Source organism: Bidens hawaiensis, unplaced genomic scaffold, assembly GCF_021521415.1.
Source record: "Bidens hawaiensis isolate Kalapana, Puna unplaced genomic scaffold, B.hawaiensis_p1.1 tig00051768_1, whole genome shotgun sequence".
NCBI classification, from domain to species: domain Eukaryota; kingdom Viridiplantae; phylum Streptophyta; class Magnoliopsida; order Asterales; family Asteraceae; genus Bidens; species Bidens hawaiensis.
The window spans coordinates 22,508-43,834 of NW_027499303.1; the positions used below are offsets into that span (position 1 = coordinate 22,508).

Here is a 21,327-nt window from a genome sequence, read left to right on the forward strand (position 1 = left end):
ACCAAAAAATCAAAAAGAAAAAAACAATATGTGTGATACAATATTTGGGTTGTTATTTTGTTAGGTTTGATTTCACATCTCACAAAGTGGAGAATGAGAAGTGAGAACTAGTCCCACCATCATAATAATAATAATAATAATAATAATCTTTTAATCCGTTATTACCTGCAAGCATGTCGCACTAGACATAAACAAATTACAATCCACTGGACCCCACTGCAAGATTAATTTACGTAATCATTTAAATCACATAATCCAACACACTTTCTCTCTCTCTCTCTCTCTCTCTCTCTCTCTCTCTCACTCAACATTCTCCTCTTATTATTTTCTCTCTCTCTAAAACTCCCACTTATTAATAATAATAATAATAATAAAAGCACCGTTAGACCCGTTACTTAAACCCCTTTAAACTCCACAAAACATTCATCTATAAACTGTTGCAAGAGGTTATGAAACTAGTTCAACAACATCACAATAATATTATTGTTGTTCAATGGGGGTAGCTAAAGCTAAAGCTAAATCTTGGATATATACCGGAAGAGTGTTGGTTTTGGCTAATAATAATAACAATAAACAAGCAGCTGAGGTTCATCATTGTTTGCTATGGACACCAACGGACAGTAGTGGCGGACAGAGGCGGCGGATCTCATGGACGGTGGTGTGTGGGGTGATGTTGTTTGTACTAGGTTTGATGTCTTTTTTAACTGGGCATGTGGCTTCTGATCTTGAATGGTGTTCACATAAAGTTGTTGCTAAACGAAGGCTCTTGAAGAAGAAGATGAAACAAGTGGTGGTGGTAAAATGAAACAAATTCTTTCTTGTATTTAATTATGATTTATCTCTCACACTCACACATACATGAATACTTGTCATGATATGTGTGAGAGATCTAGCTTTATGTTAACTTTTTTTTCATCTTGTTTGGTGTTTTTTTTTTTAATCTTTTTATGGTATAATTTTAGCCGAAAAATTGGTATAGGCGGTTGAGTACTAAGGGTGTCAAGGCGAGTTTCTTCAACTCGGCCGAAACTCGGAGCGAGTCGGTCCAACTCGAATTTTTGCTGTTTTTCACGTATTTTTATTGATTTTCGTTGTTTTTTGCGGAGATACATCGGAAGACGAGAATTAAATTATTACTGTGTCTATGATATTAAAGAATTAATATCAAATTCTGAAATATTTTACTATTTATCGATATTCATGTATTTTGTTATAATTTCCTAAATCCTGAAAATTAATTTATTTGAATTAACCGTGTTCGAGCACTGCCCACCAGTGTTGTAGGACTCGCTAGGCACTAGTCGAGCTGTGGGGTAGGGATTAATCAGATTGTAACTTATATGTAATTTTTCAAATATAAATATATGTACCAAATTATATATATAAGATTTTTCAATTTTGACCGATTTTGGCCAAACTGTGATTTTTACAACTATGCAGTCCCCGCCTAGGTCAAGTACTCGCAACTCCCTAGTCGACCGACTTGGCAGCGCCTAGCAACTTCAGCAACCATGATTTTAGCAATGTTATTTGAGTATCTATTTTCTTGAGTTTTTGTCATTAGATCTGTAATTTCTTGAAAATGTGATACCTTTGAATCCGGATTGTTTACATATTGCAAGATATTAAAGTACGTGTTAGGTTTGTTGTTTAAACATAGGACCGGTTAAATGATGTACAAGTTGACATATGGGAATCCAAATTCTCAAAATCATACTATGGATGCAGTGAGAGAAGCCCTGATTATGCAAGTAAGTGTAAGTCTCTTAAAGTTTAATAATAATTACAATATTTATCTCTAATTTGACACTAATAATTACTCACTTTTTTAAAGTACACATGGTGCTAAGGAATTTATGTTGAAAAGCATTCATAAGTTGTTAGTTTTGTCTTTGTGGTATTAATTACATAACTTTTATAATTATGACATGTGCAGCTCATAATCATCAACTGGTTTCAAATGGTTATCTGCTAATTGCTGCAAGTGGTGGATTGAACCAACAAAGAACAGGGGTAAACATTTCTACTCTCGAATCAAACGGGTCAGATTAGTCAAACGGGCTCGATGGATCAAACGGGCTGAAAGTTACTTAAAGTGTATTTAAAATGTCACTTTATTTAAAGATTTGAATTATTTTTATGACTAAAAGAATGACAAACTGGTTTTTGGGTCAACCCAATTCGACCCGACCCATAATAAAAATGACCCATTTTGATCGGTAACGCGTTGCGCATACATTCACACGTCTAGCATGGTTTATATTGAAATAGTAAGTTATTTTCTTTTTTTTTTAAATAAATTTCTTTCATGCAGATTACTGATGCTGTAGTCATTGCACGTATTCTAAATGCGACTTTAGTGATTCCCGAGCTGGATCATCACTCGTATTGGAAGGATGATAGGCAAGTGATTAAAGATATTATTTTCTTAACGTACTTGAATTTACCATAACTTTTTGTTTAAATGTGCAGTGATTTTGCCAACATATTTGATGTCGACTGGTTCATATCTTATCTCGCAAAGGAGGTGCCCGTTGTCAAAAGAGTCCCCGAAAAAATCATGAGATCACTTGAAAAACCACCGTACACAATGCGGGTCCCACGGAAATCAGAACCTCAATTTTACCTTGATGAAGTACTGCCAATACTCGTGAAGAGACCTGTAAGATATTATCTAAATTCAAGTTAATGTACATCCTATAGGTGGAAAAGTGGATAACGGGCTAAAAGTGTCGGGTTGACCCGAAACACTTTTTGGTCCATATTATTTTTTATTTTACTTATTTTGTGATGTGTATTATATGCAGGCTGTTCAGTTAACAAAGTTTGATTATAGGCTTGCTAATGATCTTGATGAAGAGCTACAACGAATGCGTTGTAGGGTCAATTATCACGCTTTACGGTTTACTAAACCGATACAAAACCTTGGTCAGAAAATCGTTATAAAAATGCGAAAAATGGCCCAGCGCTTCATTGCAGTACACTTAAGGTTTGTTACTATATTGGTAATTTTTTATGCGTGTCTAAACAGGCCGGGTCGAGTTGTCCCACTAACAGATGTGTCCACCTTTTTTGTGTTAAATGATTATTTAATGTGGTAACATGGTAATAAAAACCATCGCATTGAATAACTCGACTGAGGAACTTAAAAGTGTTTGAATAACCGATTGGTTGGCTTTTAACCTGTTTGACCTGCATGGCCCGTTTCATTTGATTTACAGGTTTGAGCCCGATATGCTTGCGTTTTCGGGCTGCTACTATGGTGGTGGTGATAAAGAAAGAAATGACCTCGGTGAAATCAGGAAAAGATGGACAACATTACCTGTGAGCTTGTTATAAACATTTTTATATTAAAAAAAAAGTTATCTTTTTTGCGCGACATTATTAATAATAAGCTTTTTGATTAGGAAACAAGTCCTGATGGAGAGCGGAAGCGAGGAAAATGTCCTCTGACACCTCATGAAGTTGGCTTAATGCTTCGAGCACTTGGTTTTGAAAATAACACGTATCTTTATGTTGCATCGGGTGAAATATATGGTGGGGAAGAAACTTTAAAGCCTCTTAGAGAATTATTTCCAAATTTATACACCAAAGAGATGCTTGCAAATGAAGAACTTGAACCTTTTGTTCCATATTCGTCTCGGCTTGCGGCTATTGACTACATTGTTTGTGATGAAAGTGATGTTTTTGTCACCAACAATAACGGAAACATGGCGAAAATTCTTGCGGGCCGAAGGTATGAAAGTAGAAAACCTTTTTTATTTTTATTAAAGTTTGAATCTTTATGATTGTGTTGAGAAATTGTAGGGACCAAATGAGTATTTTTAGAAGTTAAGGATGAAAAGTGATGTTTTTATACAGGGTCGACCTAAATGAATCTATTCATACGCCGGCCATTTATTGCCTAAATTAAAGTATTCGTGTTGGTCTGTTTGTGTGAAATGACCAAAATACTCTTATTCAATTTACTTGAATATTGATTTGGTTAATAGCCCATCTAACTCTTTTTTGTTGCATTCAAAAGGAGGTACATGGGGCACAAAAGAACCATCCGACCGAATGCGAAAAAGCTTAACGCTTTGTTTCTTAAACGTGAGAAAATGTCATGGGAATCGTTTGCTAAGAAGGTGAAAGCGGCCCAACAAGGATTTTTAGGCGAACCAAACGAGCTAAAAATGAGCCGTGGCGAATTCCTTGAATTCCCTTCGACTTGTATTTGCAAAAAGCCCTTCAAGTTTTCTGATCTTGACAAAAACCACCTCAAAAACCAAACTTTAACAAGCTCGCCCGAAGCAGAATCTGAATACGGGCGTAATGAAGAAGATCAAGGCGTGCATAATGTGCAAAATTTAGAAAATGCAGGTTTTGTTGAAGTTAAAGGATGATCATCATCATAAATAGAAGATAAGGATGGTGTTGACCTTTTGGTTTGACTAATGGTAGCAAGAATTCTAATGGTGATTTTAGGTCTGAGTTTTGTTTGATTTATCTTGAGCTAAAGCTGGCTCAGTGTTGTATTTATATTTTTCTAAATGTCCATCTTGCCCTTGTGGTGTCATTAGGGTGTGAAAAGAATTGTGTATAAGAAAGTTGACTTTTTGATGGACTTCAAACTATGAATATAAGACCAGTTGGGATATGTATCTATATAATACATATCCCACATCTCACATGCATACACACATACATATTAATTCCTCACACCTACTACACACCCCACATGGATACATATGCATACACACACAATATTAATGTTATCCAAGCCTATAAACATCACATGACACACCGCTGACACATAGGATTAGAGGTGCACAAAATACCTGGTTCCAAACCCAACCCGAAAAAAATCCGAAAAATCCTTGACCATACCCGAAACTGGTTCCTACCTTACGCGTTCTGGTTCCTTAAGTAGGATCACACAACTTGTCACAAAAATGGTCCAATTCAAGACATGTTAAAAGCATAACGCATCCAAGCTCGGCTCATTTACAAACCAAGTCGATTTCGAACTACTTCAAGGCACAAGTTATCTAAACAGGCAACAGAAGCATACAGCAACCACATAAATCAAACCCTGTAATAACTCGATACGAATGGTTATCATCTTAAGAACTACAGCATAAGCATGATACTGTCTGTAACCATAGAAACAACGATATACAGAGCAATCTGGTTAGGAAAATATATGAACATCTTCTGCAAGCTAACGACATGCTTTTAAAGCTTATTATTATTGTAACCGGAATCATTTCTAGTTCTAAAATCTCGGCTTAATTTACACACAACACTGGAGTTGGACCCCTTCCCGCCTCGTCTAACAGATCTCCTTAGCCACACCCTGTTACAAAAAATATATATATATATTTTATATAAAAAAATAATATTTTATTGGCTCGATTCAAATTGTGTAAAATGTGTTTTACCTTTTGATGTAACCTTGTGGCTTCTTGGGCTTGGATGTGAAACAGTCAATTGGCTTTGCAGCCCTTCTAATAACTACAAGAAACAATGCTCAAAACACTCGGTTTAGAAAACAAACAAAACCTCAAAAACGGTTTAGAAAACAAACAAAACCTCAAAAACATAAGCAAAAAACAGCATTTTACCCTTGATGTTGGCTGGATTCTACGAACTGATCTGCGTGGTTCTGTTTCTGAAGTTGGCTTATCTTCTACTTTACTTCCCTTCAATGCTGCAGTTTCCTTTGCATCCTCAGTATTAGAAGAGTCAATATCCATCACGTTCGGTTGACCCAACAAATTTTCATCATGTGAAGTGGGTTTAGCAGGTTTTGACTTGTCCTTTTGAGTCAACGATTTGACCGAGGGTATGGGTGGTTTTCTAGTCTTGGTAACTTTGGATTTTACTTCTGCAACTTGCTTTTCTTTGGCATCGGTTTTAGAATTACCTTTTGACCCGCGGGCCCCGGATGCTTGAGACGTTGAATAATTTCCAGGCTTGACTGAATCATTTGGTTTATTATTATTACTATTGGTTTTATCATCAACACGATGCGTGCTCACATCCATGAACTTCTGTGTCTTCCCGGGTTGAGGAACACCAAAAACAACCCTCGATTGTTTCTTCTGCAAATCGCTTTTGTTTGTTCTAAAAGTGTCTTTGTTTTCAATTCTTTCAACTTTGCCTATATCAATTGATATTCCTTGTGAAGATATAGGAATAATCCTTGATTCTTTACCTTCTGCAGCAGGGTTACCATCAACCTTATGCCGCTTTCCATGTGGCGTATCACCCTGTAACCATATATTTCATTAGAAAAAATTAATAATAATAAGGGATATTGGATTTTAATAATCCCAACTAAAGGCTATTGGCCGATAATAATCCCAACTGAGTTATCGCCACTGGTGGTCCCCGTTAAAAAAAAACTTAACGGCGTTAACTTTTTTCCGAATTTCAAACTTATTTTTTAGGTCTTTTATTCGGAAAGAGGATGCGAGGCGATTGATATAAAACTTAACTCGAAACGATACTCCAAACGGCTTGACTAATGCTTCAAATCAGGTGTTTGAACTTCCAATTAAAAATCAAGTCGTTAGGAGCATCAGTTCGAGCTAAGTTTACATCAATTGACTCGTATAGTCGTATCATCCTTCCCGATAAAAAGCCCTAAAAATCAGTTGAAATTCGGAAAAATGTTAAGGCCGTTAAGTTTTTTTTTTAACAGGGGACCACTGAGAGCCAAAAAATTTTTTAATTTGGATCACAAGTGGTGATCAACTCAGTTAGGATTTTATCGGCCAATAACCATTAGTTGGAAATTGGAATTTAAAATTCAATACCCTAATAATAATAATAATAATACACAGATTGTCTTACCTCTGAAGAGTGGGACCCCTTCAGACTAGACCACTTGCCATCTTTCCATATAAGAGTCGGCCTAACATGCCAAGATCGAACAACTGATGTCTCTCCTTGCTCTGCTTGCCAAGGTGGGGCCCAGGATTTCAGCACATTTATTAAAAATTAAAAAAAAATTGAAGGCTGTTTTACACAACCATACATACCAGGAAATTGAACGGTTAGAGAAGTTAAATCAGTCTTATTAGCCTCCACAATAACTGCTTCGCGCCAGCTACATAATGGTATCGTCACATTTAGCAAAAACATAAAACTTTTAATTAAGAGCTACATTTTTTTGGTTTAAAATATAGTTGAAATTGGTTGAAGTGCTTACCAATCTTGGACCCACACGTCAACTCGGTCCCCACTGCACCAAGCATAATCTGTGAGGGTTGTTCTGCCTCTCTTTTTAGTGCCTTCAGACTGTATGGTGGTTATAGGATGAGCAATGCGTATCCTAGGTGACTCGGTTCCCTCAACTTCAAGTGGGACCCACTCCTGTAATTTCCCTGACCCTAAAAGGTTTTGTAGGAAGATGATTAAACAAATACAAAACATGCCAACTATATACATTATGTCGAATATTCATAAAAGATTGTTTGTACGGTATTACCATCATCTGATTGGAGTTGAGTGTAGCAAACAAACGCTTTACCATCTTTCAAAGTCGATACGTTTGCTGTAAACCAGGCATTTTTCTTCTTGTCGTCTTTCCGCACCTAGCAAAAAAAATGTATGATAATAAAATACGCATAGTGCTTTAAAACAAACTACCAAACATCACAAGTGTAATATTGCAAAGTAAACATCTGAAAATTTATAATCCAACTCCCTTACCTCAACTAGACAACCTTCTTTAATGACGCTATCTTTCAACGTGTCTGGAGTACTTTGAGGAACGTCATGGTCAATATCCGAATTTTCTTTATCTTTAAGAGCAGTTTCAACATTCTGTTTATCAGAACGACCCTGCTGACTGGACTGAGGAGACTTCCAGTAACCCTCGGGACCAGCTTCAACCAATTCTCTTATAGACAAAGGATTACCAAGTGTAACAATTTTCCCAGCTTGTGATACCGCTTCTGCTGCCAGCTCAGCAGCTTTTACAATAGCATCTAGATTTTCAGCATGTTTTGAAGCAGCAGCAGCAGCTTCGATTCTCCTACGAGCAGCTTCTTTAGCGGCAGAAATGATTGAAGTAGTGCTGCTTTGATCGTAAGTTTCAGTTCTGTTTGATAAAATTACCTCATCAGCCATTAATCTGGCTTGTTCTGCAACATTTAATGCAATTTTAGCAGCAGCTGCAGCCACTTTAGCAACAGACAAAGCAGCTGCTATTGAGACAGCTGAAGACGCTAGCTTTGCTTCATCGTCTGAAACCAGACCAGAACTCTTTTGACTTTCGAGTTGACTCCATACATTTTGGCAATGTTTGATAGCATCAGCAGCATGCAATGCTGCATCTGCTGCTTGAACCTTCGACTCTTCGATTTTGCTCTAAGTGTTCTCTCTGTTTACAATCTTCTCTATGTTTTGGTCAACACGGGCCACATGGCTAGGCTGGCCATGGGTAGATGCAGAAGGTATAGTTGAAACAAAATTAGGAAAGATGGGAACAGGTGTCGATAAGGCAGCCGATGTTGCAACATGACTACCAACAACCTTCTTCCTCTTTCTGCTTTTTGGGTCACTTGAAGTTTGACCAGATGACACCACAGGAGAAACGGTTGGATGAACACTAGGGCCCACAGGAATAATAGGTATACTTGGAACACCTCATTCTTTAACTGTGGTTAGTTTTACAGACTCAGTAATGGGCAATGAAGAAAAACGAGCATTGAAAGAAGCAGCTGGTGAAGACGCAACCCATTGACCAGAAAACGGGCCTGGAGATAGCCACATAGGGTTATGTCCAGGAAAATTCTGCAACCCCGGAGTTTGATACGGGCCAAAAAGTTCACTTTTGGGCATAGCATTCGACTGTGATGCCTCACCAGGGGTAGGAATATTCCAAAGAGGAGACGAAATTGGAATAATGGGATTGGCAATCGGTGAAGAAACACCAGGGAGAATTTTGCTTTGAGCAGAACTTACTTTAACTCCTGGGTTAGGAGTACTTGGGCCAGGGTTATTGGGCTGGGCCTTGTGACCACGAACCCTTTCTAGATAAGCGTGCCAAGTAGCCTCCCAGGCTCTCCTTTCACCATCTGCAAAAACATGTGATAATATGAGATATCTGGTTTTTTCCACAAATATTATAATAAACAGAAACTGTAACATAGACTGACCAGATTGCCCAAATGCAGCGATCATATGAGGCTCTTCAGGTGGCATTCCAGATCTGAAATATTCAGTCATGCATATAAAAAACCAAAAGACACACGTGTATATGCAAAAATGCAGTTATGCATATGTATGTAAAGTGTAAGTACTTACATACTGATCCATATACCAAAATTTGTGCTCACAGCTGCACTTGCTGAGAGTCGGTAAACGAGTGATGGAATCCAGGGGTTGAGTTATTCAGACTCGGTAGATTTGATGTAGAAACAGGAGCCATGTCACCTGGCCTTGGATTGCTAACTGGACTAGCTTGTGCAGTTACCGGGGGTGTTAGCAATGGAGCCGATTTTTCTGCTTTACGTGATCGTCTAGGCATTTTCTCTTTCAAGCTGTTTGTTTGCTTAGTGGTTTCTGTCCCGACTGATTTTCTTCTCGGTTTTCGTGCAGGGACTCCCTTGGCTCCTGCCTCAGTGGCGGCGGTGTTAGGTGGTTGACTAACTGGAGAATCTTCATGCAATTTAATAGGGCCTAACTGGTTACCATGAGAGCTAACAGATGACACCATATTCTAAGCAAAAGTCAATGAAAAAAACGTTGCTAGATTATAATGCAATGAGAAACAAAGAAAGCACAAAACTAAAAATAAAAAATTGATTACCACTGGTGAATTAAGATTTTGACTTGAACTTGCATTGACCTCGAAAGTAAAACTCTTTTCTTCGTTTGTGTCACTAATTGAAATTGTGGCATTATGATGCATGGAACCCTTGGTGAGATCATCTTTTGCACTTTGAGAAAGTTCAATGCTTTTTGTGTCTGAAAAAGAACAACTTTGAGGTTTATCCAAAGAAGAAGGATTAGTGTCGCGTCCAGATGAACCATCTACATCAACCGAACTCTGCTGCTGATCTGGCTTATTAACTGCAAAAGCCAGATAACTAATCAGGATAGTATTCACAAAAGAACATGTATCTGGACATATTTGATCCGGCATAAATCCATAATAACCTTGTAAATCGTATTATAACCTATTAATGTTTTATCGTTCAAAACTTCTATTACGTGACCATCTCAAAACGCACGTCTGTGAACAAAAATGTTATAGTACCCTAACATTTAATAATCTTAAAAACAGCCACTTTTTTTACAACTATGTAGCCTTTTGCATTCTTTTATATAATTCCATCATCCTACGGTATGAAAAAAGAAGTGAAGGCGGGTTTTTTTTATTTAATAGGATTCCTGCTATTTATAATCTAATCAAACTTATGTTTGAAAGCACCATTCGTTTCCATCATCAAACGCGGATCGTATAGCAATTATATGCAAAATTCCGCCTTCACTAGTATATAAAATGCACTTCTTTCCTGTATAATATATAAACATTTATTATATCTAACGAAAAGAAAATAAAGATCACCTGATAGATTTAGAGGTTTCGTCCCATCTTCTCCTGTCTTCAATTCCTTAGGATCCAGAAGCCTTGCTGAGTCAGCGTCTCCTGTTTGTTCCCTTTGGCCCGCATTAAAGTGTACACCCTTTTCAGCACCATCAGAAACTGTGCCCTGTTCAACTTCTGGGGCCTGTTTCTGGGAAGTTTCCTCACTGTTTGATCCCACTTCTACTTTTTCTTTATGATCGCCCGACAATAAACTGACCCCAAGTATAGGAGATCTTGGTTGGTCTTCTGTACCACATCAGATGTAACAGCAGTTCCAGGAGGTAACTGCACACCATCAGTTGTGTCAAGAGATGATACTTTACTCGATTCCGCAGCCACAACTGATTAAAACAATTAAACAAAAATTAGTTCAAATAATATCACTGTTATCTACATTTATAATTATAATCATAAATTAATATACCATCGTCTGTTAGAACATCCATATTAGAATCAGCGTTCTTTGAGCTATCAGCAGCTCCATCATCATTTACATCCGTATTTCCAGCTGTATCATCCTTACTTAAGATAACTTCAGCTGCAGTTTCAGCTGAAGAACACACTCTTAGTAATGATTTACGAGAAATATTAATCTCAAATTGGTTAATGTGTGAAGAAAAGAAGCCATGTTAGTACCTAAAGTAACACGTTGGACATCACTACCAACACCATTTTCTGTTTCCTCATTAACAGAAACAACAGTTTCAGCAACAGTGTCATTGTTGATTGAACTATCGATACTATTCTCTTTGCTCTCAATAATATTATCAGGGTCGTTATGACACTCGTTTTTTGACACGTCACTAGCATTTTCAACATTCTGTGAGGAGCCTGCGTTTCCATCTTGTAATTCATTAGCTAAAGATTCGGTTGGTATTTTACTCGCTTCCTGACTTACATCATCACCTATCTTATCAAGTGTTTCCTCACCAACAGAAGAATTGCTTTTGCCACCTACACCTACTGATTCTAATGTCCCCTTGGGATCCATAACATTAGTTAAGCTACTGTACCTATTACTTTCTTCTAAAACTTTCTCTTCTTGTCCAACTGATTTTAGAAGCATTTCAACCGACTCTGAAGATGTTGCTTCAGACCATACATTTTTCCGCGTTGGTTTCACAGCAGTTGAATACTCCTCAATCCAGTGATTATCTTCCTGACTTGTGATTTCAAGAAAAGCCTCGTTGTCAACAAGATTATCGAACCTTAAGTGACCCTGTAAGCTATCATCAAATTCGAATTTGGGAAGAGAATATGAAGGGGATACAGGAGAAACTTTGGAGCTCTCTTCCTCAACTATGTGAAGATGTTGGTCTTGAGCATCATTGTCATCAATATCCATTGAGTATCTCTAGAGTTTAAATAAAGTAGTAAGGAAGATATATTTATATACAAAAACAGATCATGTATATACATTTAATATAATGAGATCTAGCAAATATCATCCTAAAACTACACACATGTTCAAACTAAAACTTCTAAATCTGATCCACACCTCAAGATCAAGAGATAGAATAAAAAGACCTAGCAAGATTGTAAAGCATCTACATACAAATTTCCTGGATTCAAGTATTTACTACCTCAAAATCATAGAAAACAATAAAGCCATGAAAAAATTTCTCCTTTAATCATGTTATCATTTTTGTTACTAGATACTCTATTAATATCACTACACAAGTACACATCACTCAAATTTATCTGGCTATTCATGTTGACTGAGTCAAAGATCTAATTAATAAAGTAGTCACTTGCATTAGCTACATGCACTCCTTGTTCCAATCTGGAAGAAGATAATCACTGCTTAAAAGGATGCAAAAGGGAACTTTACTTGCAGTTAAATCTCCTTGTTCCAATTTGGAAGAAAATAGAAAAATGCTTAAACGTTGACGCATGTAAGATGACTATACATAACTGCAGGGTAGAAGCTTCAGCTCAAGTTCAAAAAAACTTAACAAACACACAGCTAAAGAACCAAAAACTAATTCAAGTTTAAGCTAGAGCCTAACAATATTCAAAAACTCCAAACCCTTTTTCCCACTATAACTGCATGCAAAAACTCACATTCTATGAGCTTCAAAGCAACAAAAGATATCCATTTAAAACCATAATAAGGCCGACAGTCAAAAAACCCTTGTTTACACCAAAACATACATGATAGCAAATTATATGATAAAAGTCAAAAAACAGTCAAAGTCACAAACAGTAAGCATGCAATTCTATTTTCATTTCAAATAACTCGATTCCAGTAATAATCAATTAACCAAAATCAAATTTAACATGCACACAACAGTCAATACAATTTAACCTAGTTTTCATACTTATCATACTCAAAACCCAAAATCAACCCAAACCCACCTCCCAAACTCACCAATTCCACATAAAAACACTAAAAAGCAAATCTTTACAACAACCCACTTCCTCAAATTCACCCACAGTAAAATTGCACCAACACCAATAAACAAAACATAGCAATTAGTAAACAATTACCAGAACAATTAACTGTAGAAGAAATTGAAACCGTATCACTACCTCCCTCAATTCGGCGATTGAATCTGACCGTTCGATTAACGTTTCCCCCAATTTCTGCTTCTAGGGCTCAAATAATTTGCAAAATTGGTCGAATTGAAGACGCGAAAGAAGGGGTAATTGGTGGGTTGAAGGTTGAATTGGAAGTAACTTGATTGGATTGGATGAAGATTATTGGAAGTTGAATTGGGTGTCAATTTGTTCGATGAAGTGGCGAGTGAAATGAAACCTAGAGAGGATGGTGAGTGGTACATGATGTTTTTATGTGTTGGTGTGGTGTGAGGGTAGTTTGGTCATTTGGTGGGTACACGTGGCGGGGTGTGATTTGTTCATGTGTGAAATGGTTGTTCATATGTGATTTGTTCAGTCTTTGGATAATTGTTATTATTATTCTACTAAAAATAAAGAGAGATTGAATTTTAATGATTATAACTTTTGATTAGTTGGCTAATATTAATCTTACATTTAAAAATTTTCCTTTAATAGTCTTAATGTATAAATTATCTTTTTTCATTGAGACTATTCTAACTAGGTCTAACCTTGTTAGTTTTTTGGTGACGTGGAGGTTGACATGACACAAGCATTTGTTATTTGATGAGGTGGTTGCTTATGTGGCACTCCCATCACCATCTCACCTGCGCCACCATCAGCCACCACAACCAAATCGCATCATGTCAACCCCTAATCTTGATCTAAAAACTCCATTAGCTACCACCAGCAAGTATCATCTGTCTCAACACGCCATATACCAATAGTTTGGCGAGGTGGATGTAGCAGGGAGGAAGTTTAATGATTTGGAGGCGATGTGGGGTTGTAGACGTGAAGGGTAAAGGTGTGTGATTTGGCTGAAGGTGGCGGAAACACAGTGTTTGTGGTGGTATTTCGTGATTTTCGACAAGGCATGTGAAAACTCTGGGGACGTTACGTAACTCGGTTTTTGGTCTGTATTGTTCGTAATCAGGGCTATATTAAAGGTAACTGATAAGACTTAAAGTTGATTTTGGCAGCTTTGGTAGATCCGGCAAGTTATTCTAGGGTTCTGACCAAAATCATTTATCCGGCAAGATTCAAATTTGGGGGTTTTCAATAAGATTTATATTGTCTAGTTCATTGAGACTCTGTATGCGCATACATGAGGTTTGGTTCGAAAAAGACAAACAAAAAGAGCCAATGTTGTCGTAGGCTCACTAAAATCTTTTTGAGTGCATGTTTCTCATCTGATCGTCTACCAGGTTAGAAGGCCTTTCCTTGAAAGCGAGAAGGACTCTGCTTACTCACCCAGGTTTACAGCGACGGAGTGGCATACCCACACTACATTTGCCTATAACGCTATTTACTAGATTATGTACGTTTCGGATATAGCATAGCGTTCTCTACCACATAATTCAGCCTTCGGGGTCAACCCGGCGACTTCTATTAGGAAGGCAGCGCCAAGGAGGCTCGAGGGCTTGTTAAGGAAGGCGGAAAGGGCCGACGGGTAAGCTGGAGGAGGCTCGTCAGGGGGAGCAAATCGAGAAGTCCTTCGAAAGATAGGACTTCCTGGAGAATTTGGTGGAAGAGATAAAAGTCATATTAGCTCTCCAAAATGAGTAGAGAAGAAAGTCTATCTTCCCAAGCTAATCATCTCTATCGACCATTGGAGGTTGGAGGTTTTGAGGGTGGTAGTGGCAGGTGTTGGTGGTGATGGCTGATGACGGCGATGGTGGTGGTGGTGGAGCTGGAAGTGTAGGTGAGGATGAGAGTGCCAAATAGATTGCCACCTTGTACAATTGCGAATGTTTGTGTCATATCAGCGTCCACGTCACAAAAAAAAGTAATTGGGTTAGAGCCCAATTAGAAAAGACTTTGGTAGAGGAAAATAGTTTGCAAGTTGAGACTGACAGTGAAAACTTATTATTATTAAATTAGGATTAATATCGGCCAACGAGTCAAAATTATGATTATCAAAACCAAATATACTAAAATAAAAGGCAAGTGTCTTTGGTGGGTATGAATTTATAGTAAGGTAGAATGAGCTTTGCATACCCGATTGTGAGTTTGATAGATTTTTAGCGACTATAATATATTTATTACATTTTATCTATGTGGATATTTCGGTTTATGTATTAAATGTATGATACATGTAACAGGTTTACTCATTAAGCTACATGTAATAGTTTTATTAAAAAGTTAAAATTTAGTGTCACGTCATTGCTACGTAAATAGGAGGGGCTCTATCGACCGAACTCTTTAAAGTGTGTAATAGTTTCACATAGAAAAATAAAAAGAAAAAAATTAGAAAAAGAGTTACAATTGTGCGAATGCGATTGGTGCAAGAAATAAAAAAGCACACATAAACTCACCTATGCCGTGGAGGTTTTAAAGGGAGAAAGGGCACGCCCCATTCACAAGAAAACCTTGGAAGATATTTGTCTTTTGTTCACTTTACTAATATACACTGCCAGTTAAAACCTGAATGGAGCCAAGCTTGATCGCGAACTTAAGTCTAAAAATAAACTTGTTTAGCATATGGGCTTGAGCTTCATTTATCGAGCTTGGGTAGACTCATAAATCTAAACAAGTTTATTATTTATATAATTTTATTTAATATATTTACTCTATATTTATATAATCACTATTATGTACATAAAATTATGATAAACTAAATCATATATATTATGTTAGACTGGGTCACCTAAAATGTTGATTTTACCTTAAAAAAATTTTCAACTTCAATGTAGCAAAATGTGTGATGTTTGGTTTTGAAGGGAACGGACGTGTTGATTACAGTTTCTTGACAAAGTCGCTTCGGTGGGAGATGGACAATTTCGAGCAGCAACAAGTTGATTCGGATATATGGCACAAATGGGTCCCCATTAGGCCTGTAAACGAACCGAACGTTCAGTGAACTATTCGTGAACCGTTCGGCGGGAGTTCGTGTATTTAATAAACGAACGAACATGAACAAAAAACTTGTGTTCGTTTAATTAAACGAACGAACATGAACACGTGTTCCGTTCATTTATTTATGTTCATGAACGTTCGCTTATGTTCGTTTATTTATGTTCATTTATGTATTAACAGAAAATAATTAAATATTATCTAGATAAGTCATCTGCTTAAAGGTTCTATATTTGTTAATTTGTGTTCATTTATGTGTTTTCATTTAAGTTCCTTTATTTTTGTTTGTGTTTATTTACATTTGTTCGTGTATTCGTTTATCTTTGTTCAGTTATGTTCCTTTAGATTTTAAACAAATGAACATAAATGTCCCTTTTTAAATAAACGAACATGAACATAAATATTTGTTCGAGTAAGTATCTGTGTTCTTTTAAAATTAAATGAAATAACACAAACATGTCGTTTTTCGTGTTCATTCGATTCGTTTATAGGATTTCGTTATTCACATTGATGATTACATCAGTCTCAATCTCTAGGCTTTGCCGATTTTATTTGTGTTTGTTTGTGCTCGTGAACCGTTCGTGAACACATTAATTTCCTTAATGAACGAAAACTAACATAAAATCTCGTTCAGTAAGTGTTCGTGAACACATTATTTTCTTAACGAACGAACATGAACAAGGCCTTGTTCGTGTTCGTTCGGTTCGTTTACAGCCCTAGTCCCCATAAAGGTAAAGTGTTTCATTTAGAGGTTACTATTAGATCAAATTGTGACGAAAGATGCATTCTTGTATAGAGGGATAAATGTTGGGGAGGAAGGTTGTGTTTTATGTTGATTGTTACGTAAGGAATCTTCACTACCTCTTATGGTGAATTGTAGAAGATCTAGATGGGTTTGGTCTATTGTCCTGGATTGGATAAAGGGTTCCTAAGGTTGGTGATGTAGGCTCGGTGGTAGAATTGCTAGAACATCCTGGTAACACACAAAAATAATAAATAATATAGGTGAAGGACTTGCGGTAAACGCCATTGTAACGACGACGTGTTAGTTAATTTGGTTGGCTCGAATTGGCATGATATTTAATAACAAGTTGTTCTTCATTGCCAAAGTGATAAACGACATAAAAGTGACTTCATTTCTTTGAGTTAAAAATAGAGGCAAATGTTCTTTGCTTAATCGGGAGAGGTGGTGCAAATATAGTTTTATAAATCTTCCATTGTAATGTTTCAGGCTTTACATTGTGGGTTGGGTGGTTGGTACTTGGTAGTTGTATTTATTTTTTATTTTTCCCATTATTTGTTTGTCCTTTTTTTTATGTAAATTTGGCATTTCAAAAGAAAAATCTAATGGACAGTTAACTCTATCAGGAAACTTTTTATTTGTGTTGAATGGTAAAAAAAGATAAAGATAGTTCAACTATATCTACTAAAAAGATATTGGTAAAAAGACATTTTTGAACGGCATTTATTAAAACTACTAGCCCCATTTGTACTTCAACAACTCAAAAAGTAAAAAATCTACCTTATGAATTGGTATCAATCAATATAGGCTTGTCGTACAGGGGAAACATAAACCATGCATGTTTCTCAAGTCTTTCACCATTGAAACGTGGGTGGCCACTTGTGGATTGTTTTTGTTGAATCCATTGTTCGGACTGTCGATCATCGTTGCATCATGAGACGATCCAACGAAGTCGTCACTATCTTGCGGTTAGTATATCACCTAGGTTGCACACTTGCACTCCCTTTAAAGGGGTAATTGGATGTGTCTATTGAAAATATTATGAGATACTAACAAAATTGATTGTAAATACAAAGTATTAGATAATCATATTTTTTAGTGTTTATTTATGTCATAAAGTAATATAACTACTAGAAATGGCATTCGCATAAAAGCGTTCATAATATGTGAAAAGTAATCGATTTCACATATTGAATTGATAGATGGCTTATATCTCGTAACAACCCGAAATGAGTTCAAAATTATTGTTTGCTTAATGCTTATAGTTATTGGATTCCATAAGCCTATATCGAACCGATTAGTTTATAACCAAATTGTATTGAAATCAACCCTATACCAAAATGAAAGGATATAGTTCAACTTATAATATCTATCTTCATGCCTACAAAAATCCAGATTCCCGTATGTCATTCAGTAAGATGCTAACATATATTCATATCCTCATTAAAAGTTACAAGAATACGCATGATCAATATTGAAGTTGAAAATTTACCACTTGACTTAAAAAGTCAAAGTTTGATTATTATGTCAAAGCTACTGTATTTTAGCTAGAAACAAGTATGTGTCAGTTTGGATCGTTATTGGGCTCTAACCGAACCTTAACTGAACACTTCAGTTGCATGTTTTATGAAACCAATCGATTTCAGTTAAATGCCGGTTAGGTTATTGGTTTTGCAAAGTTCAACTGTTTGGTCAACTGCCTATTGAGCCTACATATTTCGGTCTGCACCAAACAAGGTTGTTTGCTGACTTGCTCGTTTTATAAGGGAATTCTAATATGATTACTTGCAGGCACAAGTGATAGGTACAATTCACAAAGATTAAAATGTGATCATCATTTGCAGGCACAAGTGAGCACTGGTTTGGTTAATCCCGACTGACATATTTTCACAATTTACGAAACGGTTGCATCCATGACCTATGATTTTAACAATGTTTTAGTTTTAAGTTCACTAACACAAGATCTATTTTTGATTATAGGTCTACTGTATAAATAATAGACACACTTACTAACATGACTAGCATCAAAAGCTTAATCACATGAAACAGAAACGAAATACATTAGTAAAAACTCTTTTTTAATCATCCAAGTCATCAAACTATGAAAAACACATATAGAGTAACAAATTGTGTTTGGTACTCTTCAAAAGGTCTAAAACAAGGTTTTTAAAGTAAGAATAACAAGAAAGAGTTGTGATCAAACCAAAATCTTAAGGCCTTCTTTCTTTGGTGCTGGTGTCATGTTCTTGTTTCCAGGGAAAGCAGCGCGTGAAACATTAACGAGAGCCTTGAAGCTATATGGTTCATGCATTGACAGCTCGGACAGAACCTTCCTGTTTAGTTGGATGTTTTCTTTCAGAAGCCCATGCATGAAGTTACCATAATTCACCTGAGATCATTAACCACAATTAATCAACCATGATCTGTTTATATATGTATGTGATAAGATCAGAAACATAACATACACCGTGTACGCGAGTGCCAGCGTTAATGCGTTCTATCCAAAGGGAACGCATGTCACGCTTCTTGTTACGTCTGTCTCTATAAGAATACTGAAGCGCCTTCTCTACCCTCTCTCTAGCTATCCTGATGCAGTTCTTTGCTCTTCCCCTGAAACCTTTGGCTAGCTTGAATACCTCCTTCTTGTTCATCTTTCTACACTGCTACTTTACCTATATTGTTGAGACAAAACCAATTAAAGCATCAAATTCTATAGAATCCAGATGAACTGCCATTATTAAGCATGTCTGTATTATTACGAGTGTAATTGAGCCAAACCGCACACGAGAAACTCGAGATCGGCTTGCAAAAAACTCAAAACAAGCCGAGCTTAAACGAGCTCGAGCCTAAAATTAAGCATGTTTAAGTACGACCCTGAGCCCGGTCTCAAGCTTAAAAATAAGTATGTTTAATGAGCGACCCCAAGCCCAAGCTTTGCTTATCGAGCTCGAGCCGGCTGGCGAGCCTAAACGAGCCTATTGCTTATACAATTTTTATTTAATACTTTTTAATATATATTTATATTATGTTATACATAAAATTATAATTAAAAAATATATACAAAATTAACTATAACCATATAAAAATAAACTAATTGAGTTGAGCCCGAGCTTTGGAAATGGAGCTAGAAATGACCGGGAGCTCGAGCTTTCTAAGAATAAAACAAGCTGAGCTCAAGCCTGGTCGAGCCCGGGCTTGGCTCGGCTAGGCTAGTTTAAACCTATTATACACAATTCAAGAATGCCACAATTTGAACCTAAAAAATCAAAGATTTTGGGGATTCTAAGATTCGTGCACAAGCGTTGGCAATTAAGTGATAAAAACACTAACAAAACTTTACCAACACATTTTATCAAACAGTTGTAGTGCAGATAAATGAACAACTAACAGAACTTAAACAAGGTATTTTATCAACCGGTTGTAGTGTGGATAAATGAACAACTAACAAAACTTAAACAACGCATTATCAAACAGTTGAAGTGCTTATATAATTTGTTAGTTAATACCTTCAAGTTTCAATATATATTTATATTGTGTTATACATAAAATTATAATTAAAAAACATATACAAAATTAACTGCAAGCATATAAAATTGCCTAATCAAGTTAAGCCCAAGCTGAGATTGAGCTTAAAAACTAATCACAGACCAAGCTCGAAATGACAGCCTAGTCGAGCTCGGGCTCTTCTTGTTTACACTGTATGACACACGATTTACGAGTGCAACAATTTGAACCTCGGAAAACAGAGATTTTGGGGATTCTAACATTTTTGCAGAAGTGTTGAACAATTAAATGATAAAATCACTGAACAATGCATTTTATCAAACAGTTGGAGTGCAGATAAACGCATACAATGATACAAAACAGACTTATAATAATAAGAATCCCAAATTAGGGTTTGAAATGGACTAAGATTCAAACAAATCCTAACAAGTGATTGACTGATAATTGAAATGCTGGAAACATATAAACATTGAGAAATTTGAGGTGTCAAAATGAGAGAATAAGAGAAGCGGTTACCTTTACGCCGTGAATGAAGAAGAAGAAGAAGAAGAAGAAGAAGATGGGGCTTTTTTGCTGCTGAGGCACGGTGTTAAAACTTAGCGCTGTTAGTTAGTGTGGCTCGAGCCTGGCTGGAGTCGGAAACAAAGGGTTGGGGTTTACCTTACCCTTGTTGGTTCATTAAGCAGCATCAGCTCGTCATCCGGTTGTAAATTGTTTGTTTGTTTTTTTAGTTTCGGCAGCATACCGAAAACAACTCGGCTCGCTTTGATTCGTCATGCTCGGGTTTTATGGACATAATAAACTTCGCTTTAAATATGCTACTTATTATAAGTTATACGAGTATTATGGGTGTTTACTAATATAGTTTGTAGGTTAAATGCCAGTGTTGTAATGAAGCTCACCAATATCAACATAATTCTTTTTATCAACATGTTACTTTTTTTTATTATGTGTTATACGAGTGTCGCTTTTGTCTTATGCGTATCGGTGTTGGCATCGCAACAAACTTAACTCATACCAACAAAATGCACCGCCGCAATGCTGCATGTACAAACCTTGTTTAATCAAATATTAGATTCTTTTA

At 36.5% G+C, this 21,327-nt stretch overlaps 5 protein-coding genes and 1 pseudogene across 7 annotated transcripts; 1 reads left to right on the forward strand and 5 right to left on the reverse strand.

Moving 5' to 3' along the window:
* Positions 1–493: 493 nt before the first annotated feature.
* Positions 494–4,485, forward strand: LOC143599299 (O-fucosyltransferase 29-like). The gene is made up of 9 exons (XM_077077284.1): positions 494–790; positions 1,661–1,751; positions 1,937–2,013; positions 2,315–2,403; positions 2,473–2,662; positions 2,808–2,989; positions 3,222–3,324; positions 3,408–3,736; positions 4,025–4,485. Exons 1-9 carry the CDS (start codon positions 494–496, stop codon positions 4,383–4,385), a joined length of 1,719 nt encoding a protein of 572 aa, XP_076933399.1. The 3' UTR covers positions 4,386–4,485.
* Positions 4,486–5,432: 947 nt separating this feature from the next.
* On the reverse strand, positions 5,433–8,640 carry LOC143599290 (protein SWOLLEN 1-like; annotated as a pseudogene). The gene is made up of 7 exons (XR_013147274.1): positions 7,702–8,640; positions 7,478–7,583; positions 7,199–7,379; positions 7,029–7,096; positions 6,841–6,941; positions 5,575–6,254; positions 5,433–5,544 (listed from the first exon to the last, which is right to left on the reverse strand). The product of XR_013147274.1 is annotated as a protein SWOLLEN 1-like (transcript).
* LOC143599298 (protein SWOLLEN 1-like) lies at positions 8,633–9,204 on the reverse strand. The gene is made up of 2 exons (XM_077077283.1): positions 9,153–9,204; positions 8,633–9,071 (listed from the first exon to the last, which is right to left on the reverse strand). Exons 1-2 carry the CDS (start codon positions 9,196–9,198, stop codon positions 8,641–8,643), a joined length of 477 nt encoding a protein of 158 aa, XP_076933398.1. The 5' UTR covers positions 9,199–9,204; the 3' UTR covers positions 8,633–8,640.
* Positions 9,205–9,306: 102 nt separating this feature from the next.
* Positions 9,307–11,278, reverse strand: LOC143599297 (uncharacterized). 2 transcript variants are annotated; one of them, XM_077077280.1, is made up of 5 exons: positions 11,225–11,278; positions 11,013–11,138; positions 10,568–10,929; positions 9,806–10,068; positions 9,307–9,715 (listed from the first exon to the last, which is right to left on the reverse strand). In XM_077077280.1, exons 4-5 carry the CDS (start codon positions 9,905–9,907, stop codon positions 9,329–9,331), a joined length of 489 nt encoding a protein of 162 aa, XP_076933395.1. In that variant the 5' UTR covers positions 9,908–10,068; positions 10,568–10,929; positions 11,013–11,138; positions 11,225–11,278; the 3' UTR covers positions 9,307–9,328. The 2 variants fall into 2 exon arrangements, with proteins under 2 accessions (XP_076933395.1, XP_076933397.1); XM_077077282.1 differs by lacking the exon at positions 11,013–11,138 and having other exon boundaries at positions 11,225–11,268.
* Positions 10,414–13,195, reverse strand: LOC143599291 (uncharacterized). The gene is made up of 6 exons (XM_077077277.1): positions 13,121–13,195; positions 11,225–11,942; positions 11,013–11,138; positions 10,841–10,929; positions 10,568–10,730; positions 10,414–10,514 (listed from the first exon to the last, which is right to left on the reverse strand). Exons 2-6 carry the CDS (start codon positions 11,931–11,933, stop codon positions 10,414–10,416), a joined length of 1,188 nt encoding a protein of 395 aa, XP_076933392.1. The 5' UTR covers positions 11,934–11,942; positions 13,121–13,195.
* Positions 13,196–18,828: 5,633 nt separating this feature from the next.
* Positions 18,829–19,411, reverse strand: LOC143599292 (uncharacterized). The gene is made up of 2 exons (XM_077077278.1): positions 19,205–19,411; positions 18,829–19,128 (listed from the first exon to the last, which is right to left on the reverse strand). The coding sequence occupies exons 1-2, from the start codon at positions 19,388–19,390 to the stop codon at positions 18,937–18,939; spliced, it is 378 nt and encodes a 125-aa protein (XP_076933393.1). The 5' UTR covers positions 19,391–19,411; the 3' UTR covers positions 18,829–18,936.
* Between the last annotated feature and the right edge of the window lie 1,916 nt (positions 19,412–21,327).